We start from the raw sequence: 27149 nt of genomic DNA on the forward strand, positions 1-27149 counted from the left end.
CTCAAAATACAACAAAATGTTGACACCTCTGCTCAGCTGTGAAATTAAGCTGTGAGCAATACAGCCAACAAATCCTTCTTTCTTGATGTGTGTGTGCGCGTGTGTGCATGTACAGACATCCCGTATGTGTTGAAACTGGAGTCACATCCCCACACCACCTGCTGGCCAGGCCAGTCGCTCTTTTTCATGGCTCCTAGCTTCCCTGACAAGCAGCGCTGGGTGGCTGTCCTGGAGTCTGTGGTGGCCGGCAGCCGGGGATCCAGAGACAAAGTTGATGCTGATGCTGTAAGTACCATTTGTGCATAAATTATTAATTTTTGCTTGATTAGGTAAACAAATATAAGATTTCCTTTCAGATGGGTATAAAAGATAGCCCAGTGTCTTCTTCAAGACAAACACACTTGTTATGCACATTTCAAATAGTAGCTTTATCCAAGGGTGGCTGTATTGTTTGGTGTGTAAATAGGCATAAATAAATTGAATGCTTCCATTAAACATCAGCCAGTGCCTTCACTTCTTTTTCTCTCCCTCCCTCTTCCTTCTCTCTCTGCATGTTCTCATCATACATGTCTCCTCTCTGTGTGTTGTCATCATCTTTGTTGATGTGACTATACTGTGTGCGTTTTGTATCTCCATTCAACTCGGTCGTGTGGATCATATTATAGGCAGGTGTTTCTAAAAGGCAGAAGAACCTTTCCCCTCTGGTTCAGGTACAGTAAGTAGCTGCACGAACGCTTGGGCTTCAGTCAACCGAACGGCTGAGCATGCAGTGGCTGTACACATCTAAGCTAATGACACTGATGCTGCTCAGTGATCAGTGCAGGTCGACACAGTGACAAGTCACTGAAAATGTTTCATGGCGCTAACTTCTCTGTGAAAACATGAGTGATCAAACAGGCACAGCATTTATAGCAAATAACTGTAAATGTGCATAGTGCATGGATGTGAATAGGCACTGCTGTGCACCTTTGGCCTGGTGTCATATGCTGTCTCCTGCATGAATCTGCAAACACCATGCACTGCTGCAGCCCCACTCACTGAAACATTACAGACACATGAACACTGAAATCTGAGCTTAACTTCAGTCTGCAGGCTTCTGCTGTTGGTGTTTTTATGTGCTTATTGGCATTTTACAATCAGGATCCCGTGAGCTTAAATTCTGCGATAAATGACCCTGGAAAATTATATTAGATTGTCTCTAAATTGCACCTCTTAAAGTATGTACCTTAATTACCCTGTACAGATGTGATACAGATGTGATGACCTGGTCAGTTCACAAATTGAAATCCTAAAAACAAAATGATTTGAATCAGCTTGGATTAATTCTCCTCCTGACGTCTTGGCTGCATTAGAGGCCTTAAGACACATTTCAGAGCAACTCTTTTCTACAATGCTACAGTTTGAAACTAATACATACAAACTTTAATAACACAGTTCTCTGTTTCAGAGTATAGAAAAGCCTTGTGTCTCTTGAGAATAAAAACGTTAAAAGTTTTGTGCGTCTTGATTCCACAATGTTGCGTACTTGAGAGTAGCAGCTAAAATAAAAGAAGTGTTATCTCTAAAGCTCGGAACAGTATCTGCACTGTTGGAAACACAACATTGTCCAAAAACTTCATGTTTAATATTTACCCATATATTATATTGTATACAATTGTAGTCTCACTTCGTTTAACCTAACTGGTCTGTTTCACACTGCACCAAGTATAAAAGGGTCATGCACACTGTATGGCCTGGTAGGAACAGCACCCATACTGTAACTATTTCAGTGCTGATAATGAATTAACACTAGACACTACCAGTGGTAATCCACAAGTTTCTATGAATTTAACTACCTAACATAACTGTTGTTGATTTTCATTGGTGTTTTTTTCTATAGCTGAACAGAAAACAATTCGACAGCGTTCAATAAACTGAAGGAATTTAGTCTAAAGCCCTTAGTATCAGACACTGTTAAGTACTCAAACAGCCTGCATCTTGTACCTGGTCAATTTGTAGTCTTGTTGACATACTGTTTGATATGTAAGAATTACATTTGAAAAATGTGTTTGTTTTTTTGGCTACATATAAATATAACATATTGTATTGGTGGTGGATTCAGTCATTCAGATTTCAGAAGTCTCTGCGTTTAAGTTGGTATCAGCTCTCTCTGGCAGTCCTCTGTTGCTGGGTATTCTTATTTATTTAGAATCAGTTGATTTGTATAAGATCTGCCTGACCTGCCTCCTCCGTCTGCTCTGTATCTCCTCTCTCCCTCTTTCTGCCTCTTTTTTCAATAGAAACTTCTGGGCAACTCTCTGTTGAAGCTGGAGGGTGATGACCGCCTGGACATCAACTGCACTCTGCCTCTTACTGACCAGGTACAATGACAAAAACATATACGGTGAACAGTGACATTAATGCGTTGCCTGTTTGTTTATGGTTTTTTTTTTTCACTTGATCACTTTCTCAGATTGTGTTGGTTGGCTCAGAGGAGGGTCTGTATGCTCTCAACGTCATAAAGAACTCTTTGACCCACATCCCCGGCCTGACCTCCGTCTTTCAGATCCAGGTCTTGAAGGACCTCGATAAGCTTCTGATGATCACTGGTCAGTAAAAACTTAAACCTGATATTTTGCCTTATCTATTTTTTGGAGCGCAGCCCTACTGTCTGGTCTATAGGATTTGGGAGATATGGTCTTAATAAATCAGATAATACCTGCATGTTATCTCGCCTTGTTAAAGACTTCCTTGTAAAATATATATATTTATTATTTTTTGTTGTCTGAAGTGAATCAGAGATTTCTTGTGTTTCTGATTCCTCATCATGTGTTTGATGTGACCTACAGGAGAGGACAGGGCCTTGTGTCTGGTGGAGATCAAGAAGGTCAAACAGTCTTTGTCTCAGTCCCACCTCCCCGCTCCACCTGACCTGAACCCCTTCATCTTTGAGACAGTCAAGGGATGCCACCTCTTTTCCTCTGGAAAGGTGTGTTAGTTTTTTTTTTTTACCTTAAACAGAGAAAAGTACCTCTGAGTAGACTCCTTTTAGTCAGTTAATGAGCTGTGTATAACACTAATAGCGTAGCAGTGTGCTGTCTGATTGCAGGTATTTACTGCTGGCCTGATTGCTGTCTTGTTCTTTCTTTACAGATAGATAATGGCATCTGTATCTGTGCTGCTATGCCGAACAAGATCACAATCCTGAGACACAATGAAAGCCTGAACAAGTTCTGCATCAGAAAGGTAAATGGGGCCTTAAAGATGGATATATAGGAGACCGTTTCATGAAGATAGTACATGCTTTGTTTTTCTTCAGGGAGACATAGAATGTTTCTTTTTTTTATTTGCAGGAGATCGAGACATCCGAGCCCTGCAGCTGTATCCACTTCACTGGATACAGTATTATTATCGGCACCAACAAGTTCTATGAGATTGAGATGAAGCAGTATGTACTGGAAGGTAGGTCTACCAAGACTGTGATGTATTGATGGTAGGCATCACCAAACAAATCCCGTTTTGATATAACTTTTAAAAAGTAAAAAAATACTGTCATCCAGATGGTGTTCTTAAAAGTCTGCACCATTTGAGTTTCTGTGACTGTGAGCTTCAAATGTTCACACCTGGAAGAGCTCACTAATGCTGATTTGATTTCTGTCCACAGAGTTCCTTGATAAAAACGATGTGACGCTAGCTTCAGCTGTCTTTGCCGCGTCCTCCCACAGCTTCCCTATCTCCATCATCCAGGTCACCACGGCTCCACAGAAAGACGAATACCTGCTCTGTTTCCATGGTAGACCCAGATTTTTCATCTGCACATGTATAGAAAGGAAAATGTGCATTTATTCCAATAGTGGATAGAGTTATAAATAGCGTTTTCTTACAGAGTTTGGTGTGTTTGTGGACGCATATGGCCGCAGGAGTAGAAGTGATGACATCAAATGGAGCCGCCTGCCTCTTTCATTTGGTAAGTGTAAATCTTTTGTTTTCATTCATCACTTCAACATTTTTTCTCTTTAATTGGTAAATATACGGTTAATAACATTACCTTTTTTTTTCATTTCAGCCTATAGAGAACCATACCTATTTGTGACCTATTTCAACTCTCTGGACGTTATTGAAATTCTGGGACATGCTGCTCTTGGGTAAGGTCGCCTTCTGCTCATTTGTCAGAAGCAGTGCGCCTGTTAGGTTTTATGATAATAAATTGTTTTCTCAGTAAACATCATCATTTTGTATACACCTTTTACATTACTATAACATTTCATATTAGTCACGTTTATGTGTCTAGCACATTTAAAAACAGCCTCAGCTGACCAAAGTGCTTTACTACGAGGCATATTATACCGGATGACAAAAACATAATTCAGTCCTTACAAGCATCATCCACTTTAATCACTGCTGTCTAATGTTTATCTACACAGACCCCATTCATACGCACACCTGGATATTCCCAATCCACGCTACCTTGGCCCAGCCATCTCCTCCGGGGCCATCTACCTGGCTTCTTCCTACCAAAACAAACTGAGGGTCATTTGCTGTAAGGGCAATCTGGTCCAGAGTCAAGAGGGTGTAGGAGACCTGCAGCGGAACGACTCCGGTCGCAGGTGAGAACAAGCACAACGACTGTCTGTCCTCTTCATTATTTATTCACAGAGTTACTCCTAACTCCTATCCAAACATGTCTGTTTTGGTTGTTAGCTGTACACTTTCACTTTCTTATAAGACACACAAATCTTTTACTTTTCAACATTTCTTAATATCTTTGTTATATATTGATTCTTTTTTTGTGATTTGGACTCGCATTCAGATGCTTCTATCTAAAACAAAGGATATTCATTTTATTTTATTGGCAAGGCTGTGGCTTTGTGGTAGAGTTGTTCATCTCTCAATGGGAGTGTCAGGGGTTCGATCCCCAGCTCCTGCAGTCACATGTTGAAGTGTCCTTGGTTGAGACACTGAACCACAAATTGCTCCCGCTGATGTGTCAGCAACGAGTGAATGTGTATGAAATTAATTAGTTAATACTGATAGACACTTAACAAAGCATCCTCACGGCGGGCCTTCACGGACCTGCAGGCTCCAGGGGGCGGGGCTTCACAGACCTGCAGGCTCCAGGCTGCACATTGTTGCACTCACCTCACACGCACAGCTTTGATGAAGTCTGCTATGGTTTACAATGATTTTAGAACAGCTGAGGGGGTTTAACACTTTTTTATCAAGTGATAATCGTCACTTGTAATGTAGTTTTCATTTCATCACATTTTCATCAATTAGATGATGAAGTAATATTATTTATCAAATCGCCAAATAGCGGAGTTTCGTCTCATCATCGTCATAGTTGACTAATTTAAAAAGACCTTCTTCAACCAATATTTTCGTAATTTAATTTCGTTGACGAGATTAACACTGCATCAGTGTGTGAATGTGACCTGCGGTGTAAAAACGGCTTATAGTAGTTAGAAGACTAGAAATGTGTTACACAAGTTTTAGTTAATTTGCCATTTTACCATTTAAAGGCTCTCAGGTTTTCAAAGTACACAGAAAAACAAACAAACCCCACATCCATTCTCAGTCATGATTTGTGACAACGTAGATTCCCATTTTTTATAGTGTTGTACTGTATGTGGAGAACATAAAGGAACAAATAGTTACGTGATCATGTACAGGAGTCGGGTGGTTAATGTACAAATCAACCCAAATATGATTATCCATGACCCTAACACAAAGCAATCTGCTATAACTCACTCAGTACAGTGTTTTTTAAATATAAAAAGATAATAAAATAAAATAACATTAAAGGATTGTTTGTCAAACACAGCATTCAGGTTTAGGTTTCTTGAAATAAGCTTTCTTAGCTGTTATTATACATTAAATGTGTATATTATTATTAAGGGAGAAAAGCAGAATAGGACCACATGAACGATCACAGCCACTGATTGAAAGATTATGCCTCGTATCTCAGTTCACTAAAGAATCCTGCCTATTTTGCATGTTTGTTTTTTTTGTGAGGTTTTTTAAAGCAAAGTCTGTAGAGCTGCAGCATTTCCAGCACTCTTCTCTCCTTTCTCACGTTCACTGGTGTTGTTGAAGGGTCGTTGGGATTAGCAGGCACTGCTGGGCACAGGTCAACATCCACAGGTGAAAATGTGAACATTTTGGCCTTGATCCAGACAGGACAGTAACACCTTCATTTTGCTCTTTACAGGAGGAGGAGTTCATTTTTTATCTGTAGCAAATTCTGAAATATGTTTTCAGAATTCAATTTTTTAAAGATTTTAAAAGCGTCTTGTCAAATGTAGAGAATAAATAATTAAATAAAGACTCACTTTCTGCTTTTATGTTGTGAGAATGATGTCTTTATTTATGAAGCTCACTGATAGCAGAACTCTCTGCAAACCTATGACTGCTTTGCTCTTCAGTAGCTACAGCTGCTGAACCTGTTCTCACTTAGAAAAACTATGTCCAGTTGATGGTTAGACATCTTCAACATACGGATAACTATACCCTTAGATTAGCATACAATTGTGGTTGTTCTCAATCCTCAACACATCTGTCGACTGACCTGGCAGTGCCAAGCAAAGCCCATGACCCAGTTTTTAAAAAATCACTTTTTTTATTGACCATTGCTCCCTGCCCGTCTTTATGCCTCGGTTGCCCCCTTACAGCCCCAACAAGCGTGGGCCTCCCTCCTACAATGAGCACATCTCTAAAAGACTGGCAGCCAATCCCATGGTTCATGGAGACCCGGGCACACCTCACCGCTACAGAGAGGCACGCACAGAGTTTCGACAGGACAAGTCCCCGAGCCGTCCGCTGGAGAGAGAGAAGTCTCCAGGCAGGATGCTGGAGAGTCGGATAGTTGGGTCTCCGGGAAGGGCCATGGCTGACCCCCGGTTAGAGCGTTCCCCAGGAAGGGCCATGGCAGACCCTCGCATGGACCGCTCCCCTGGACGAATGATGGAGGTTCACAGGGAGAGATCCCCCGGACGATATGAAGAGCGCCAAAGACTTCATACTGGCTCTGGTCGCACGCCCATAAACCCTGTCAACAAGGTCAGTCATCGCCTTTGTTTACTCTGAACTACTCTACAAGATTACAATTATTGTCACAAGAACTTTTTATCAGATGGTCCAACATTTTGGCCCAGACTGAACAACTGGTGGATTGCATTTACTAATTAGCAAATGTAAACATGCTCACAGGATAAACTCAGCTGGCCTGTTTATTTCTACTTAAATTAGCATGTTAGCATTGTCACTGTTTGCAAGTGCTTAAAAATGCCTTCACACTCAGAGTCCTGCTTTATTTATTCTGTGTATTAGTTCTGATTTTCATTAAACATATTTCATCATTTTGACAATCAAGCTGCCAGTTGATACATGCTTTTGAATAAATCTGACCTTTTTTTTTACTTGATCCTCCAGGTTTGGGATCAATCATCTGTTTGAGAGTCAGCTGAGTCACATCCTGGGAAAGGGAAAAAGATGGAGCAGAAAAACCAGTGAGAAGGTCACCTACTCATGATGAAACACTGCCACACATCAGTTTTGTCTGACAAACCCACACGGAGGAAAAACAATGTAGCAGTCACAGCAAAGAGAGAAATAAATTTATGTCATTAGAGTCAGGTTATTTTTCTCATTGAACCAATCCGAGTCAATAAAGGTCAACAAAATGCCATATTTAAAAACTTTGAGCAGGGTTTTTTGCCATGTATTTAAGGATGTAGATGGGATTAGATAAGACTTTTTTCCAAAGTGAAATATGGGATAGGAGTTCTCAACTTGAGACTGTCCTCAGTGGGTTTTGCTAGGTTTAAGATAACTCCAGACAGTAGTGACTATGATAGAAAAGCACAGCCGTAGCAACCTTATCTTACAAGTTGATGCCTAAATATTTACAAAGTGAGTCACAAGCGAAGAGAGGTTCACTCGAAATAGTATTAATACATCCAGCCTTGTTTCATGCTCTGTACACATTAGCTACAGATCAGGGCAGGAGAGTTCTGTACATCTAAAAGCATTTCTGGCTCCAGCCATGCGCCGACATGTCAACACACAATCATTACCAGCTGATTACAATCATTCTCCACTGATATCTCAGTCTGAGGTTTGTTATTGAGACCTGACCTGGCTGGAGCACAAATACATTTAAATAATATTGAAGTACATGAGCCCTGTCTGCCCTGTTGAACCACACACCCGATGATTGTCCGCCCTGGGATAGGTTGACACTAAAAAGAAAAGAAAAAAGAAGAAAAAAAAAAGATGCACTACCCACAATCCTCAGCAGGACTTTCTAATCCTTCAGAACGTTATCTGACTGTAAATAGACGAGACATAATTTTATATATATTGAGAAGGAATTTCAAGGCTGGATAAGCCATGTCTATTTTTGTTAAAGAAAAAAAAGTGATTACGTGTCCTCTCGAATGTCGGATAAATATTCTTTTAACATGTTCAAACATTCTTTATCAAGTGAGTGATTGTATCTGGATCCTACTCGTGTATGCACTTCCATCCGTCTAAGGCCAAACCTCAGTGCTGAACTAAATGACCAGAGAAAAAAAAGAATCATGTTTGAAGGTTACACGTAGTAATTGAGCATTTCTTTTTGTACAATGTCCCCTAATATTGTATATAGCCCAAAATTGTGCAAGGTGAAGATGAAAATAATCTTTGTTTTTATTCCTGATTCGTAAACGGCATGGATATGTATATCTGAAATGAAATGGAGTGTTGTCTTCCGCTTCAGCCTAATCTGGGTTATATTTTTAGTCCACCATCTAACAGCGAAGCACGTGAATAACATCTCCTTCCTTTTAACTCTTACAAATTTGCACAGCAAGTTCCTATGAGTATAGTTACACTCTTTCTTTTACCCAGGCATTCTTGGCATGTTCCAACAGCCAGTCCAACCGTAAAAGTTGCTTAAGTCAGTCCAAATATATCTTTACTTTCACTGTCAACATGCCAACAACTGAAATAGTGGATGATATGTATATACATCATCTTCTGATCAACGGAATTAAAACATTTTGGTGGTTTTTAGTCATGTTTTTTCTGATGACACATGCTGAGCGTGTCTCTTAACAGTTGTATGCTCAATAGAGGGTCAAGGACTTCTTCGACATCGAGGGTTAATTTAAGACATAAATATATCTTCCTGAATGTATTCAAGCCAAGAAGATGGAGCTGTTTAATTAATCTATTGAAAGCACTCAGTGCTACAGATTGCACAAGTTTCCCACTGGTCTCTATAAGATTCTATAAAAAAAGGATTTCTCATCTTCAAATTTTATTTTTTTATTCTTTTTAACTTGATTTTTCTGTTCACATGATCCAGAATCATAATGCTGTAACGCTGGATATGATATTGATGTCTGCTAACAAATGTTTTATTAGCGTTCCCTGTAGAGATTTTTGTCACAGAATATTAAATATTATAACCATTGTCTTTCACTTCTCCTTATGTTGTGATTTTTTTTTTTCCCTCTGATGCAGCTCTTACATTATGTAGTGATTTATAAATGACAGACCACAACAGAGTCCTGGTCTTCTGTGAAGCCTTTTCCTCCCCAATATGCTTTCTCCTCACTGCTCACACTTGAGGCCATTTCTGACCATTTGTCCATGTCCATTGTGTTCGAGGCGGATAGTCTATTTTTAGGCGTCTGATCCCTGTGCTGAGCCGATGCGACGATGGCCTGCCATTCCAGTCACGGTAGCTGCAGCGAGCTGGGAGGAGCTGATGGAGAAGAAGAGTTTTCAACAATAGCCTCTGCTCTGTTTGGTTAACAATAACTCTTCTAAATCTGACCTCCTTGTACACACTGTGAGATGACACCGCTGACATCTGCTGTTCGTTCATCAACAAGCATTTTATTTGTCAGTGTGCGCAGAGGGGCTTTCAGCACTGCTCTTTATATAGACCACCCAGCCTCGCCTCACCTTCTCACCCCGGCCCATTCGCCTCATTATCACAGACTGTCACTTTTCTTGACCTGAGAGCCACAAGTGATATAGGATGACCTGTTAATGTTGCAGAGACATGGCACATTGTAAGGACGTGTTCACTGTCAGCACAGTTCCACTTCAGTATGTCACACCTACTGCCGCTAACAACTTGGAGCTCAGTTTCACGAGCTCTTAAAAGCTCAACACCAGGATAGAGTGCAAAGACTTCTTTTAAAATGACTCCCACCTTAACCTGTATCCTGTTTTAATTCTTTTGTTTTTTTAAATACGGTAATCAAGAGACTGAACATTTTTTCTTTGTTAGTTTGTTTAATGGACAGAATTAACAATTAGAGCCAAGGTAAAGAAGAGGACAAGAGGAGGAGGGAGCCTTTGATTCATTGGCATACACATTAGCAAGTGATTTACTTTGAGGAATAAATGAAGTCACATAAATAGTGTGTATTACACATGCTGTGCAACATTACACTACATTGTTCTATGATCTTATAGGTGAAAGGACAATGGCACCAACCATGTTAAGAAGCATGACAGAAATGCGACTAAGGCTGGTAGTAACGCAGTCCTGACAGATCAATAAATTTAACTCAATGAGCCAGTGGTTTAAACCAAACCTATGCTATCTCTAAATGTCTGGAGTCAATGAGAATAGAATAGAAAATACTTCAATGTCTGCTTTTTGCATGAAAAGGCAGAACTGTCTTTTTGACTTGAGTGTGCAAATGTACCCATAGCACATTTACACATTGTGGGACATTTAAAAATAACTTTAAACACGCTCTACCTTCGCACCGGAAACAAAGGTTGAAAATTTGGATGCAGTTGATGACTGCTGGTCAAATTATATTTTCCCACTTTCTTCCCATGGTGATGGGCTTGTGATTGTACTGCTTCATTTAAACACTTTGGGAACAATGATTGGTATCCAGATTGAATATAATGTAGACACTCTCTCTCTCTCTCTCTCTCTCTCTCTCTCTCTCTCTCTCTCTCTCTCTCTCTCTCCCCCCCCCCCCCCCCCCCCTCCCTCCCCAATTTCCTACTCTATCCACTGCACTATCTCTAAAAAGCCCAAAAATAAACCTTTAATAAACCTTTTTTTAAATTCCTTAGGATTCTGGCAATGAGAGCTGGGTATCCCAAACTTTGAGACCCTACTCATCAAGCTGACATCTTTCTTATTTTGACCCGTCATCTGCATTAAAAGTATGTACTTTTATATTTATATATATATAAACTATAATATTTTTTTAACTTTTTTTTTCACATTTTTAGTTTCAGTTCTACATAATTATTTTCACCTACATCAACACTATTACGACACATAGTTTAAATGTTATTTGTTGTACTTATCAGTATTCACGCCCTTTGGATGCTTGAAAAACAAAATTGACTTTACTGCATTATCCATAACAAACACAATAAAAGGGTTATGATTATCAGATTAAAATAAAACACATGACAGAATGAGTCAAAGCGGGATTTCTGCTTGTTTAAGAAATGCTCACTGCAGTAGTTCAAGTGTCCAATAACGAGCATGCTGAAAGAAAACCTGCATACTAAGAACAAATCTGTGGAATCATCTCATCTGTGTTGGACATTTTGCTCTACCTGGGCAGCACACATTGCATTTGAAACGTTCCTAGAGTTTGTCTTGTGTCTTTAGACAGAGGGGAGTTCAGAGCGACAAAGTGATTTAACCTTCAGTCTGCTCTTGATATACTAAACCAGTTATTCCAATCTCATTGTCCCACGTAGATCGTGACAACACGGTGCCACTGGCTACCTTAGAGGGGAGGGGAAGGGGGGGTGGTTGTATGTTGTTTTTTTGTGAGCATGTAATGCTGTTCAGCTGTATGCAGCATCATTTACCTGTCACTTCCTAAAGAGGACATAGTTTATAAATATCATCCAGTGAAGCTGAGGGTTGGGGCTACAAAAGGATACCCACAATCTCCCCATTGTTCACTGGCATTGTTGGTCGGACCTCCCAGCTGCTCAGCCATGGTAAGTCAATGTTTGATGATGCAAGGACAGAGAAATGGCAGGACTACTTTGGCTTTAAGGATGTCAGTACAATAGTTTAGCATGTGTATGTGTGATGTATATTAATATAACTTAAAGCTACAGATATTAAGTTTTTTCCAATGAAGTTAGACATTTTCTGAGAAAATGTAACTGCTGATTAAGATAATTACCAGATTGAAAACCCCCTTAAATACATGGGAAGTAGTTTGATATTGCAAAGTTTAAATTTTGCCTGTCTTTTTAGAGGCGACTGCATGTTGCTATGCCATCTAGACTGATTTATTGTATGCTTTCAAATAAAAATCACTGCCATCATATGGCTTTGGCAGTCATCTCATTTTTGCAGGTTAATGTCTGAGCACTGTGTTCCATTTATCCATCTGTTAGAGGTTTTGTGTTTATATTTTCCCTTTAGTAAACAATCTATCCTTTATATTATTGTCTCCTGACATATACCTTGATTTAAACTGGCATGCTGTCTCATCTCTTCTCCAAAAGGCCCCCAAGAAAGCCAAGAAGAGGACAGCAGAGGGAGCCAACTCCAATGTTTTCTCCATGTTTGAGCAGGCTCAGATCCAGGAATTCAAAGAGGTGAAAGCTACTTAAATACATTTTGATTTTACTTATTACAATTTGCTAAAAATATCGTTATAAGAGCATCACAATCGCACATCAATATGGATGTCGGCACACTTTGTGTCGTGTTTTGATTTGAATTTTCCATCTCTAAAATACACACCTACAGAGGTCTTTTTATTCCCTTCCCTCCGCGGGTTCCTTTGTCTTTCTGTTTCCATTGTTCATGGTTGGAGTATGCCCACCTGTCTATTTTCCTTTCCTTGGATTGGCAGCAGATCGTGCTAGTGGTATGCTGGTATGACAGTCAGTGGTGCCCAGACATCCAGACTGTGTCAGCAGTGATTAGGCTGCAGATAAACTGCTGGGCATGCACTGGATGCCGGGCTAAACCCTGGGGGCTCACAGGTTATAAATACTTAACTGTGTTCACCAATAACATGGAACACAAAATATTTAAGAGGAGAAAGAGAAAACTGCTTGATTGATCTGAGTTCTACTTTTGTATTTGCTACTACATCTTCATCTTTTTCATGCTGAGAGACTCACTGTTATATACTGTCCTGTACTCTGTCCTCAGGCCTTCACTATCATGGACCAGAACAGAGATGGCTTCATCGACAAGAATGATCTGAGGGACACTTTTGCTGCTCTAGGTATGCTGATATCATTCATATTTGTTTTTATTTTGCTTTTAGTGTTGTCAATGAAAGAACAGGTCCTCCATCAACAAGATTCAAAATCAACGATTTTCTATATTCTCTTCAACCTGTTTGATTAATTTGTGCCATATGTTTTTTTATATTTATTGTCCAATAGGGCGTCTGAATGTGAAACAGGAGGAGATTGATGAGATGCTTAAAGAAGCTCCTGGCCCAGTCAACTTCACAGTCTTCCTCACCATGTTCGGTGAGAAGCTGAAAGGTAAGGATGAAAATTAAAATCATGACATTTTAAGGACTACGATATCTATTTGGAGAACTGTATGAACCGTTCAAACATGTGTAGGTGCTGATCCAGAGGAGACAATCCTCAACGCGTTTAAAGTCTTCGACCCTGAGGCGAAAGGAGTGCTGAGGAAGGACTAGTAAGTGACTCAACACATTACTCTGATCATAAAAAAACATTTTTCAAAATGCAAATTCATTTGAGTGATAAGCTGTAACTCACAATTTTATGACCGAGTCTTCCTGCAATCATTCATCCCAGAACAATGGCAAAACAAGTGGAATCATAATAAATTGCACAATTTTCTTCCATTGTGAACACAAGCTTTGAGATCTCATGTTTCTGTCTTTTTCCTGTTCAGCGTGACACAGATGCTAACGACACAAGCAGACCGATTCTCGCCTGAAGAGGTACATTTTAATCGTTCATAATAATTATCCAAACGATGTGTGACAGCTTTGTTTGTGTTGGGTTGATTGCGAAGACCAAAAAAGAAAAGAAGAGGAAATCTCCATGACGATTGTTTACATCCACGTCAGAATCATTTTCACACCAAAAAAACAAAAGCATCCTCAGTGAATCATTAAATCTTAGTGTGCACAATGTGATATGTTTTTAAGCACTAAATCTTTTTTTTAAAAAGTTGTTTTTTGTTGGTTAGATGGAGCAGATGTTCACTGCCTTCCCCCCAGATGTGGCAGGGAACCTGGACTACAAGAACCTGGTTCATATCATTACCCATGGAGAGGAGAAGGACCAGGAGTAAACCTTCCTGAAAAACATGTTCATCAGATAGAAAGTCTGTCACTTGTCTGTACAGGGCTTGAAAGTGCCATTGAAGGGCTGTGAGTGTGTGTCACATGCTTTATATTGGCTGCATTTGAAAGCCCCAAAAATCAGACAATCAACACTCAAAACCATTACTTTTACAGAAACAGTCCATTTGTTATGGCAGTGCATGTTTGTCTAATAAAAGTGTGCAAAAACAGAAACCAACCTGCGTTTCCTTCCATCTCTGAGTTTTTAAAACTCTGGAATTATAAAGGCTTTCCAAAGTGTACAGTCTGAGTCAATGCAAATTTCAGTTGTGTTGCTGAGAGCGGTGGATCATCAGATTACTTCCTGAACACATGTTTATACCAGCTAGTCCTGTGAGTCCATGTTAGGTAGTGAATGTGCAGTTGGAGGGTCTTTAAAATCCCCAAGAGATTCATCCAAAGCACATGTGCAGCATTGTCTGTGAGAGTGCCTTTGTGTATTTGTGTGCACGTGAAAATGTTTGGCTACTGAAACAGAGGACCTCAGTCAGACAAAGCCCTGTTGTTATTTTAGTTCTCTGATGATGTGATGAGGGGGATACTATGCTGAGGTGTTTGGATGTCAGTCACACAATAGGATGCCACCGAGTGATCCTTTCAACCCTCACCGAGACCACTTGCCAATCCTTGGTGGAGTAATGAGGGAGGGGTCGGAGTGAAAATCTCTGAGACATGCAGGGAGTGGTGAGGGATAACTGCTTGGATTAAGTTACTTTTGAGCTCATTTTTATGTTTCCTGTTTTAACCATCTCTGAGAGACACTGCAGATGGAAAGTAACGTGAGCTATTGGAAACACGTTATCCCTTTCACAGTAGTTGTACCTAAAGCACAGCCAACGACTATGTCAACAGTGTATGAAAAAAAACCATGAAAGATCATTTTTAGTGACAACCCAACAGAGAATAATCACCAAACTCTACTTTAAAAATCTGTTAATAACATAAACTTGAGCTTGGTATGGAGTCCCTCTTCCCACAAAAAGCCCAAAATCAAATTGTTGATACCAACATGTTTTCATAAAACATTTGGCTTTTCCAGATATCTCAGAAAAATCACTAACTTAACTATCTTCTGATAGTGCCAAACTGTGGGCTAAATTAGCCTAAAAAGGCCCCATGCTTTGTACATTTAAAGAAGTGGGATCATTTGACTATTAATGCTGTAGTAAATGAATGGCTCTTCATACTTGTTTACACTCATTAGACTGGATGTGTGGCTTCTTGGGCCTGTTCCTTTTTTTTTTTTTTTTTTTTTTTTTTAATGTTTTTTTTTGTTTGACTTGAAATTATTGTCAGTATGGGAGGATGTTTTTTTTTTACACAGATGTCGTTTTGTATTAATCTGTAGTTTTATTTGAGTTTTGATCATAACTGAGAAGACCATTGTTTTTTTAAAGCACATCTGTATTTCTACGATTACTAAGATGTGAGTAAACAGTGAAACAAACATTTACAAAAGGGGCTGGCAGTTTAGCTCAACGAGAACATGAAAAGCTGTTACACAAATGAACAGTAGCCCATAATGAATCTGAGCACATGTACACATTCATACATGAGCACCCCCTAGCGGCCACTGAGAAAATGAGATGAAATAAATCAAATGAGCAACCAAAAATTATCAATACAATTTCAATGTGAAAAATTAATGAATACAATGCAAGAAAACGTATAAATAATCATGCAGCAATATTAAATTGATTGCTCATACCCAAATCCAGCTAATAACACGTGAAACACATAAAACACAAATCCCTGCAGGAATATTAAAGTAGTATTACACCAATTATTGATCCCTGGAAGCATTGAACAGTCTGCTGAAGCTGCAATTAAATCTCCCACAGAGGTTGATATTGAGATTTAATACAGCTCTAATAAGCTCTGTGTGTGTGTGTGTGTGTGTGTGTGTGTGTGTGTGTGTGTGTGTGTGTGTGTGTGTGTGTGTGTGTGTGTGTGTGTGTGTGTGTGTGTGTGTGTGTGTGTGTGTGTGTGTGTGTGTGTGTGTGTGTGTGTGTGTGTGTGTGTGTGTGTGTGTGTGTGTGTGTGTGTGTGTGTGTGTGTGTGTGTGTGTGTGTGTGAGAGTGTGATTTAAAAAAGCCTTGAAACTAAATTTAGATAATTCTTTTTTCTGTTTCTTTTTACCAAATTTTGTCTTCACATAATATCAAAAGGCTGTTCTTCCAGCAGAGGTCTTTTGTCTGTATCTCTTCTGGCCAGTAAATTAATCTGTTCTTTTTTTCAGTGAAGGTTTATTGAAAAATTGCAACAGAACTAGATTAACCAGAATACTTGTCAGTGAAGCCATTTCCAAAGCCTGCTACTACTCGTTACCAGTAACCTGTACAAGCAGAAGACCTCATCTTTAAACTGCTCCTGTGCTTATCTCTAACTAGATTTGGTGATGTGCATGGCCTTATTTCCTTATTTCTATCTTGGACCTCACACTCCTCACTTTAATGGGGGATGGTGTTCACCCTTCTGCAGCAATTTCTTATTCTCTAATCCATGCCTCCTTCCCTTGCAGGAAGAGTTTGTTGGCAATCCCAGTAACTTGCCTTTTTAGGAAGCCATATCTCCTCTGCTGTGTTTTTCAGATTCTTGTATTCTCCCTGCATGACAGAACTTACAATTCTACAAGTACTTCTAAAATGAGTCTGTGTGGCTGTTGTTATAACCAAGATGCTAGATGCCTGTGTCTTCTGGCTGATCAGGTCATTGAATTCTGTTTCCTCAGGTATTTTTTATTTATTTATTAACAGATGCCTTTGTTTTCTGGAAGAAGGCCTTGTTGGCCTAGCAGAGGAATTTGCAACAGTGTTTTTCTCCTGAACATCTCCACAGGGTCCTTTGTAGTTTCAGGAACACTGTTTGTGCCTTCGTGGCCAATCAAGTCATCCATCCTTTGTAATAGGGAGACAAATAACACTATATTGTTACATGACATTTCTCTGCTAACCTTGAGAATTAGCAGACTCTGAAACTATGCCTTGATCATATCAGTGCATGCTCTAGTCCAGCAGGGAGTCAGGTTATTACTCAGAAGATCCACAAAGAGGGGTGACAACGACTCTGTCACCAAGTCTAAGACAAGCTAACAATGTGCTCATTCAGTTTTTATTCCTAACTAGTAACTTTGTCTTTGAATCATTTTCTCACCACATGCAGATTAGCTTCTCAGTTTTAGTATGCACATGGTAACCTTACATGCAAGTGCAAAGAGCCTGTCCTGGCTAATTCGAGGCTGCATCAAATTATTTGGAGAAATAATAGCTGCAATATGACAAGATAGGACTAAGGAGGCAGAACAGAAAAGACAGCCTACGAGGTAAGAAATGAGTACAATTGAATATCATCATACGAAATGATAATAGCGCAATAAATAGAAAACTGCACATTGTAAAACCTTTGATTGTATGAATGTTTGTGTGAACATATATGTCAAGAAATATCAATTCCTGTCTTGCAAGTTCCCTGAAATTGGATAGCAAAATGACATTGGCTGATGAGATTAACTGCAATGATTAAAGTTAAAAAGTAAATACTGCAACGTGTATTCCCCTTCAAGGTATAGTATGTTATAATGACAATCAGAGATAAATTCATGTAAATATTTATTGTACCTATTATTGAAACCTTACTTATATTCCTATTCTATTTGATTAATATTTTTATTACTATATTTCTACTGCTATATTGTATATTTTGGAGCAACTGTAACGACCGAATTTCCCTCTGGGATTAATAAAGTATTTCTGATTCTGAAAATAAAAAAATCGAAATTATGCAGTTAGTTTGGTAATTTTACTGCAAACCTCATTTCCTGTTGTCCTCGTTTTGGACATTGGAGTTATCACTGGCCCATTGCAAAAAAAAGAAAAAACTAATTTACGGTAGTTTTCTTATTAAAATTACAAAAATGTATTTAGTGAAACGCTCTTATTTTTAATGAATTGCATCGCTTTCATGCTTCATGTTATTATTATTTGTTTGTTTCACGTAATATGTTTCGTTAAAAAGAGTTTGAAAAATAATATAAGATTCAAGATTCCGTTTATTTGTCATTTTTCTCATAGGATATATCTGCAAGAAAAACATGTTACATAAATACCTATACCTAAAAATCTACTAAGGAATAAATTCAATAAAAAGTACAGTAATAAATTAATAACTTAAAAGATTACACACAGGTCTGCCATTAACCTGCATATTATTTCTGTGATGAGGTAGATGTCCAAATCAAATCTATTTCAGTCAATGATTAAGCAGCCATCTAAAATGTTTGAAAAAAAGAAAAGGAAAAAGGGGCGCAGTACCACTCTCCGCCGCTAGATGTCGCGGGTCCCTGTGTGTCGGTGCTGGGGGCAGGCAGGGGGCTGGATGTGGGCTGCAGGAGACTCCAGGGGGGCAGTACTAGGGTATGTGTGTGATTGTGAGTGTGGTTAAAGCTCGCCGAGCAGCAGGAACTCAGAAACTTCACTGTGTTCAACTCAACGAGGGAGATTTCTGACCGGAGATTTTGACGGTTCAGGAGCCGACTCGGCTGCTTTCAGTCCAGCTGTGATCGACGGAGGAGGACCCGGTCCCCGGTTCTCAGCATTGGAACGATTTCCGGCCAACATGGATGATTTAGGTAAGTTCACCCGCCCTGAACGCAACATTTACACAGCGCGGGTGTGTTTGTGGTGTTAGCGTGAACACTTAACGCTAGTGTTAAAGCTGTATTTTTTTTTTTTACCAAACGAAATGTTTTAAAGCAGGTTTTTCCGATAACAGTTGTCTATTTGAGTTTGTAATGTCAAGGTAAGGCTAAGTTATTCAGGTTCAGATGAGCACAGCGCTATGTAACGTTCAAAGAAGGGCCCGGCATGCTGGCTTAAAGAAGCACTGGCATCGGCTGTGTTGTGATAATTAGCCTTACTGACCTGTGTGTTAGCTGTAGTGTGTTTAGTAAAAATCGTGTCATGGAGACTGAGAGCTCTGGCTGGTTTATTGTCAGAGTATTCAGGCGAGTACAATTCCTCCACATCTCTTAAACAGACATGCCAGGCAGCTGCAAGGCTCCTTTAACTTCCTTATTCTACTACCCTCCAGTCACTAATACATTAATTGACTTTTGATGAAGCACTGGCCTATTGAGTCCTACCTGCAGATTGCCAGGTTGCTTTTTTGGCATAACATAATCAATATAGAGAGAGTGATCCCATTGAATGATCATTACCTCTGTAGCCCATTTAACACACCAGTTTAAACTTGAATTCAGCTGTGGTTTCAGCTGTGTGTTGCTGAATTTGCTCACAAATACGTTACTAGATGAAACCTGGAGGCCCGTCTATAAGATGAGCTTCACACAGTGAATTATGGCACATTTGGTGGCAGGAGAAAAAGTATAGCCTGGGGTTAGGTTATAGTGACAGGGAGGGTGTGCAGAGTTCAGCATTATGTTCCCCCATGCACAGTATATCCTGGTTGTCCAGATTTTCTTGTTTAAATTCTTGCAATGAGCCACACACTCTCTTTTCTTGTTTGAGCCTGGCACTGTGTGAAGTGGATATAATAAGACCGCCACACACCTTGCGGGATCTTTCACAAGTTTATTTCAATGGGGAAGAATCATTTATGTAGCAGCTATCGAGACCTCCTTCTGCTTTGTAGAAGTGTGCTGCCTAATTAAAAACAGAGGGAAGCCACTGGAGTAATGGAGCTCACACAATGCCATCAGGATCAGAGGATTTTCTTGTAATCATTTTACAAGCATGGACTGGCCAGTTTGTGTTTACAAGGCTTAGAATTTTAACCTGACAACTGTAAGGTTAAGTTTAGCTCCACATCCATGAAGGAGTCAGGTTCATTGGCTGCTAAAAAAAAACACCCAACTGCATTTGCAAAGTGAAAGACGTTAAATCTCCTGCAAAAGCCATCAAGAAAAGTATTACCACCCTCTGTGAGCTGCAGGTGGACTTGCAACCAGAGATACAACTTTGTAATAACATATTGTTCCCATTCAGAGTTGAGTAATGCTGTTAACACTTGCTGGGTTTTTTTTGCACATTTGTGTTGCTTAAAAAATAGACTTTGGTGCAGCAAAACATCTGGATATATGTAGATTTTGCCAAAAACCTAGTTCTCTGGTTGTTATCATGGTGGTGAAAGTGAGACTGCGCTAAGAATATGGGTCATTCTATATCCAGTCAATATTTATGGATACCTTCTCAGCTTACATAGGTTAAGGGCTTTCCTTAAAGTAGCTGCTTAAAAAAGAGTGTTACACAACCCTGTGTGATTATCATGTCTCAGGGTTGTAAATTCTGTCATCGTTTTAGCAGAGACCTGTACAAACATGTCACTTAAACTAAGAGAATGTCAAATGCCATCGTTTTCCAAGTCTGTATGCTTTCCACGTATTGGATTGTAGCCACAGAGGGAAAAGTGTATGCGATCAATCCACAAAATAAATGTTCTGAAGTTTTGGAAGTGGGTTTTAATGCAGTTGTGGATCAAAGGAAGCCCCTTCCAAAAAAAGTTGAGAGAGTTGAGAGAGCAGCGAGTCATCCACCTCAGATTTCAGAGAGGACAACAAAGCCTGGATGTATTTTTAGCACAAGTATTTCATCTCGAGTGCGGCCAGTGGCACCTCAAAAACCCTCAACCAACCCTGCAGAGATCTCTTTTCCTATATCTCCAACACTTTCCCGCTCCTTAACTGCCCTTACTGCTGTGACATGAAAGCAGCAGTAGGCCAGCTTCCCCCTTAAACCACTTCTCCTGTGATCTTCACTCACTTTTCTTCATCCTCATGTTCCTTCAGCACCAGGCGTGGGAGCAGAGGGGGCTGCTCACAGTCAGGGCGTTGGGGTGGATCAGATCCCACATGCAGGGGATTGGGCTTCAGCCAAAATTTGTCCTCCTTAAACACTGCACTGCCCCACCCTCTCTCTCTCTCTCTCTCTCTCTCTCTCCCTCTCTCCCTCTGCACTTCCCACCATTCCTGTGGTAAACCACATAGGAAGCTGCAGGCTGCAATCTATCGACAGTTTAAAGCTGTCTGAATTTGCAGAAGAGCAGATTAGGAAGATTCGGATGTGATGCTTGGACGCAATTGCTTAATCTTCAATCATCAGTCTTATTTTTTTTTATCTTATTAAGCCAGTAATCAAAGTCAGAACTGGAAACAACACAGGAAAAACTTCTTTATTCTGCAGGACATGGTTGTTTTCTTCTATTTATGCAATCTTGCAGACTTGATGCTGTGGCCTCCTCTGAGGCAAACTTTCCTTGACCTCCCCTCCTCAGCTATCAGCTCTGCCAAGCATTGCTCCTTGCCTCACTGCTCTGGGCCTGCACCAACACGACATGAATGTCAAATAGCCTCCCGAGTTAACTTCTCTTTCGTGACTTTGAGTTGCAGTACCTTCCAATATCTTCCAGTATTTCCATTATCATGTCTGCAAACGGAATAACTCCTGTTTCCCAGTCTCTGATTTGTTTTACTGTCGCTCTATAGTAGCATCATTTGATGTGAAATGATTCCCCAGAGCAGCGTCAGTACGGCAGCTGTAGTGTTGGAAATGTCACTCATGAAGTAGGCGTGGGTGAAGTAGTTCTTCACCAACTCCAAATGAGATCTGATGTAGCCTAGATATTCCACCCAGTCTAAATTTAGGTCTGTTCATTGTTGATACACCAAAAGAGACGTCAGACAGCTCACATGTGGACATTTGACATTTCCTCCACATGAAAAGGCATAAACGATATCCGAGTCACATTCTATCTGAATAATAACCTTATTGTGTCTGCTAGCTGCACAGCTTTATCAGTCAGTGTTATTTACAGCAATTCTAATCTTTCATCTTCATTTTAATAATAATTCAGCAATGTTGCAGTGACTCTACAGTCCCTGGAGTTCTTTCAATAGTAAATTTGTTCAAGCGTTAAAGAAAACAGTTTAGGATTCATGAAGTCATTTTGTTTTTACAACCCTTTAAAGAAAGTCCAATTTTTGTTGAAGTGAAATCATTAGACTTTCAAATATCTTTCATGACCTTTTGTTAACATGGATACAAATGATTGCTGTGCTCTTCCACAGAGCGACACTGTAATTCAATCATTTGATAATATCTTCGGAAACATGTTCATTTGCAGCCTATAGTTGAGAAGATTGATACCACTTTCATGTATGCTAAATCTAAACTTACAGCTGGTAACTGGCGAGCTTAGCATAAGGACTACAAAAAGCAGAAATACTCATTATTTATTTAAGCAATAAACAAACCGTAAAAAATACATTTGTGATCTATAGGAGCCATATTCCTCAGCTGGCAGCAGACTCAAAGTTACTGCTCCCTGCCAAGCAATAGTTCAACACATAAATCCCTCATAGCCCAAACATGTCAACTTGTGTATTTACTGACAATCAGATCTCTTGATCACGGAGAGGCCTACAAACACGCTGTCTTTTAGGCTTCATGGTTATCATCCTACAACAGAGGCTAAAGAAAGCGAGGATTAAAAGCGTACTTGCTGTTTTCTGCTCTTCTCATTAATTTTTACAAGAAATATGCCGCTCTGTTTAACGCCGGAGTTGCAGCTAAAACATAACATCTTTCAAATTCAAACGTGATATACACATGATATGATGAATCATTATTTAAAGTCTAGAAAAGGGGATTATTTTTTTCGGATTTATTGTGCAGTAAACAATATCATACGTTTCATTCACCGTCAGACTTTTTTTTTTCTCAGTTCTTCCTGAATTCGCTGGTACAGCTTTTGTTTTTATTTTGGATTATTGAACTTATTATTGTCCATGATCATTGCAAGCCTGGGTCTGATGAACATGGTTTGTCATGTAAGCCCCCTCTCGTGCTGCCAAAGAGTGACATCAAAATCACATTCCTCGCTCTTCAGACTGAAGTCACATTGCAAAAGATCAGACCTGAACGCAATTTGGTTCCATATACATATGAAATTGACTCCAAATCTGATTTAAAAAGATCAGTTTCCATGTTTTCCATGTCAGAGATTTATCATTTGTCATTTTGTTACGTTTTTACTCTCTTGTTACTCCACCAATTTTATTTAAAAAAGTCACTGCTACACTATTTAGAGTGTAAAGTCTGTCCATATTTGGGAGTTCCCATCACCAACACCCCTTCTTCAGTTAACTTCCTCTTCACTTAAGCTGAAAAGCCTGACACTTTGTCATTGCAAGTGACATCTTCAGTAACCCTCGACTTAATGCAGCAAAAGGCAAGCCTGCACTTGATGATAAGTCTCTTGTGTGTGACACATGCATATAAATCACACAATCAATGTAGCATCTGAAGGCTTGAGAAAATCCCCTGTATCTCCTCCAGCATTTGTCCATCTGTTTGACTTTAAGATGAAAATGCTGTGAGGCTTTTGAGACATATGGTGCATCCACACACAAAAACATGCATATATACACACACACACACCAAGCACTCGCACAAGCCTCTGATCGCAGACTGCTGGTGTGGACAGACAGCTCTGAAGGGGAAGCTGACTAAGCAGCGACAGCTCTACACTCAGCCAACCGTCATGTCATCTCTCACAGGCCCAGCGCAGCATAACAGCAGCCTGCAGGGTCGATATCAGAACAGCTACTGTAAGTTTTTGGAGGCAGTGTTTATGTGGAAAAAGGCCTTCAAGCTGAAAACATATTTAGGCTCTTGGGGGCTCAAGCAAAATATGACTGGTTAGGAACGGTGTATAGTTTAAATGAAAGACTAGGATCCCTACAGTTTTGAGGGCTGGCACAAAACCAGAATTTTAAACTTGGATACGATACTAGTACAAATGAAATGATATCAATAACTGTTTCAAAACCACAGCAACAGCAAAAAAGACATCCTAGTGTTATCTACTTTCTTGTTTTTGGTCACCAATAAATGCAGGAAAATTACTGCTCTCTGTCTAAATTGGATAAATACAATGACATATATTTGTGAACTGTAGACAGTGCTCTCTTTTCTTTGGCTTGCAGCAGCTTTTGGTTAAAAATGTGACCGAAGGGGGCGCCGTATACCCTAGTTGTTATATCGCAAACCTCGCGTACAGAGGCTATAGTCCTTGAAGTGGACGTGCTGGGTTCATTTCCGACCCTTGGCACTTTGCTGCATGACTCTCTTATCCCTAACCCTTTTCACACATATGGAAATCTCCTGAAAAACTCCGGAGATTTGGCTACCCGGAGGTTCTTTAGGCTATGTGTGAACGCATTTTTCGCGCAGACTTCACCTGGAGTTTCTCTGGCCAGACCCCTAGTATTTTATCCAGAAAGTCTGAGTGAGCTGATGTCTGTACGCGGCCGAATATACTCCGGTGATTTCAATTTCAGCCAATGAAAAGAGAATAACGTTTATATACAGTGACCGGCTAAAGTGTCTGCACGCGACCACTACGATCTCCGTGCACGTAATTAAACTTCTGCATTCTGTTTTCTGTTCGTCAGTATGTTGTTCTCCTCTCTTTTGTGGATGTTGTCATTCCATTGGATTACACATAGCATTGATATAAAGACAAATATTTTCATTATAACGTCGTGTAGCGGACTCTGTTGCTTCAGCCGCTACTTCCGCGTTGTTTATTTACGTCACGTCTTACCTCAGGAAATCCCCCGCCCCCCCTCCCCTCTGACAGGGAAAGTCCCCCGCTGTGAGGAGCATATGTGAACGGCTAGGTCGGGAGAATCTCCGGAGCGGTCCTCCTGCAATTATCTAGATATTATCCAGATTATGTGACAACGGCTCCTGTTTGCTTCTCTTTCCACTGTCCCCTATAAAGGTAGATAGGTAGGTAAAAGCTAGGGTCCGACCAATATGGGGTTTTTGGGTCAGATATCGACATTAGGGAGAAAAAAAAAATCTGATATATCGGCCGATACCTTTTGTTAGATCTGTCTTCAGTCTGTAGAGATAGATAGATGTCGATATACACATTCATTTGGTTTATCCCTTCATTGCAGTTTTCAAACACTTGATAAAATCCTGTTATTTTAGATAATGATTGTGTCGTCATATTAAAAACGCAGCATCAAAAAGTATTGATGAATTGAAAACTTTGACAAACTTAATAGGTAGTGCTCTAGAGCAGTGGTTCCCAAAGTGGGGGTCGGGACCCCCAGGGGGGTCTCCAGCCACTAAGAGGGGGGTCGCGAGATGCCTTCCATACAAAATAAAAAAATCATTTTAAAGTGTATTAGTATTTACTTTTACCCATTTTTTAAATATACAAAAAGTAGTCCAATGTCATATAAGACAGTATCATTAACTGAAATGGAAATGAAATAAATGTGTACATTTTTTATTGTTTTTAGGTTGTTGTATTATTTTGTGTTCCTAGTTTTTGGATAGGTTTATTAGTGTGTGCGTGGCTGTTGCTACATTATACCTAACTAACCACCTTAAAGAATAGTGGGGGGTCCCCAGTTTCTGCCACCCTTTATTTTGGGGGTCACGACCTGAAAAGTTTGGGAACCCCTGCTCTAGAGCACAACAAGCCTTTTTTATTTAGCAGCTTCTCTTCCAGTCAGACATGTTTCAGGACAGGAAATTACCACTCTGCTGAAGTAGAAGTCAGGAAGTCCGAATTTTTTGTTTCTCACCAGTGAAATAACCTTCTGTAGGTTGCAGACATCATGTTAGTCATGATCACTTGTGGACATGCCTCATCCTGTCCTATTTTTTGAACACTTGTTATGCGACCAGATGGAACTAGTTGGCTGTAGGTCTTTTTAAAACTGGAATGTAATTCATGTTGTATATTCTGTTTTCAACTTTGTTTTCAGGCAACCAAAACTGCTTATTAGCTTGATGTAGCATGCGGTCATTGAAAAAATGGAGCAACAAAATAAAAAAATTGTTGTGGTTTAACAAATTCTGTAATGTTTTCTTATACTAAATGTGTGTATGCCTAAAAGCTGTCATCAACCTGCCCTTAAGAATTGAGAACCCTGCTGACTTTAAGAGATAAGCATCCCTACACTGACAGTGACTGACAGCTCAGTTGATGCGATCCTGTGTTGCAAACTGCAATAGGAAAACAAGCTGGTGTAACCGTTTTGCTTAGAATTAATTATGCCACAGTAGTTGCAAAAGGTTATTTGTGGCACAAACAGGATTCAAGCAGTGGTTCAAAAGGAAACTGTTGTTGAATTTATATAAATGTTTTCCACCATGTTGTGCTTATTTGTCATATTAAATGGAGCTATCAAATTGTCAGTTTGCCTTTCAAACGAATCTGCCGGGTTTTGCAGTCTTCCCTCTAATGAGCCCAGGAAATGAGCCCAGCGAGTTTCCTCTTGCCTCAGTGCAGGTCTAAAAAGTCTAAAAACACTGCTGTTACTGCCCTATTTGGGCTATAAAGCCACCACAATGAAGGCCTTTGATGAATTGGGAAGTTGGAGGGGGTGGTGCACAAGTGAGTTTGAGCATGTGTGCGTGTGTGCGTGTGTGTGAGATTTAGTTAGAGTTGTAGTCAGCATCTGGCTTTTTAAAGAGGATAATATACGATGGTTGATCTAGACCCCACTTGGTTTAATGACAGCATCAGTGATTCTTAGGTCAGGTTTATTGGGGTGTGAGCTTAGCCTGAGTCCACACATATTCACACACACACACACACACACACACACACACACACACACACACACACACACACACACACACACGCAGGTTGTGGCACCCACGATCCAATTTTGTTGTTTAGTGGAATCATCTAGTCTGCAGACCTCCCAGTCCCTCCTCTCCATCCTCTTTCCTGTGCTCGTCCTGCTGTAGGGGGACAAAGAGCTGTTTGTTTCTG

At 39.9% G+C, this 27149-nt stretch overlaps 3 protein-coding genes across 12 annotated transcripts in view; all 3 read left to right on the forward strand.

The window, feature by feature from the left end:
* The window catches only part of cita (citron rho-interacting serine/threonine kinase a), a 36260-nt gene extending 26816 nt beyond the window's left edge, over positions 1-9444 (forward strand). For 5 of the 10 annotated variants that reach the window (XM_065955027.1, XM_065955030.1, XM_065955028.1 and 2 more), the window contains 13 exons: positions 116-285; positions 666-710; positions 2280-2360; positions 2453-2588; positions 2829-2968; positions 3133-3225; positions 3333-3441; positions 3644-3772; positions 3866-3946; positions 4046-4124; positions 4404-4586; positions 6648-7035; positions 7408-9444. In XM_065955027.1, coding sequence (XP_065811099.1) covers positions 116-285; positions 666-710; positions 2280-2360; positions 2453-2588; positions 2829-2968; positions 3133-3225; positions 3333-3441; positions 3644-3772; positions 3866-3946; positions 4046-4124; positions 4404-4586; positions 6648-7035; positions 7408-7431 — 1658 coding nt within the window. In that variant the 3' untranslated portion in view covers positions 7432-9444. The remainder of the gene's footprint in view (positions 1-115; positions 286-665; positions 711-2279; positions 2361-2452; positions 2589-2828; positions 2969-3132; positions 3226-3332; positions 3442-3643; positions 3773-3865; positions 3947-4045; positions 4125-4403; positions 4587-6647; positions 7036-7407) is intronic. The other 5 variants (XM_065955031.1, XM_065955032.1, XM_029277326.2 and 2 more) reach the window with 1 other exon arrangement.
* A 2457-nt stretch (positions 9445-11901) lies between these two features.
* Positions 11902-14504, forward strand: myl2a (myosin, light chain 2a, regulatory, cardiac, slow). Its single transcript, XM_020633852.3, has 7 exons — positions 11902-11967; positions 12487-12579; positions 13145-13220; positions 13384-13488; positions 13573-13651; positions 13874-13922; positions 14174-14504. Exons 1-7 carry the CDS (start codon positions 11965-11967, stop codon positions 14276-14278), a joined length of 510 nt encoding a protein of 169 aa, XP_020489508.1. The 5' UTR covers positions 11902-11964; the 3' UTR covers positions 14279-14504.
* A 4219-nt stretch (positions 14505-18723) lies between these two features.
* Positions 18724-27149, forward strand: part of LOC109983915 (paxillin) — a 32769-nt gene continuing 24343 nt past the window's right edge. Inside the window, exon 1 of the mRNA XM_065955035.1 lies at positions 18724-18957. Coding sequence (XP_065811107.1) covers positions 18945-18957 — 13 coding nt within the window. The 5' untranslated portion in view covers positions 18724-18944. The remainder of the gene's footprint in view (positions 18958-27149) is intronic.

This window comes from Labrus bergylta, chromosome 5, assembly GCF_963930695.1.
Source record: "Labrus bergylta chromosome 5, fLabBer1.1, whole genome shotgun sequence".
Lineage (NCBI taxonomy): Eukaryota > Metazoa > Chordata > Actinopteri > Labriformes > Labridae > Labrus > Labrus bergylta.

Excerpts from the sequence above, each read along its gene's own strand:
- myl2a (XM_020633852.3), top strand. Across the intron at positions 12,580-13,144 it reads AGATCCAGGAATTCAAAGAG|GCCTTCACTATCATGGACCA; the intron begins GTGAAAGCTACT and ends CTCTGTCCTCAG. Across the intron at positions 13,652-13,873 it reads GGAGTGCTGAGGAAGGACTA|CGTGACACAGATGCTAACGA; the intron begins GTAAGTGACTCA and ends TTTCCTGTTCAG.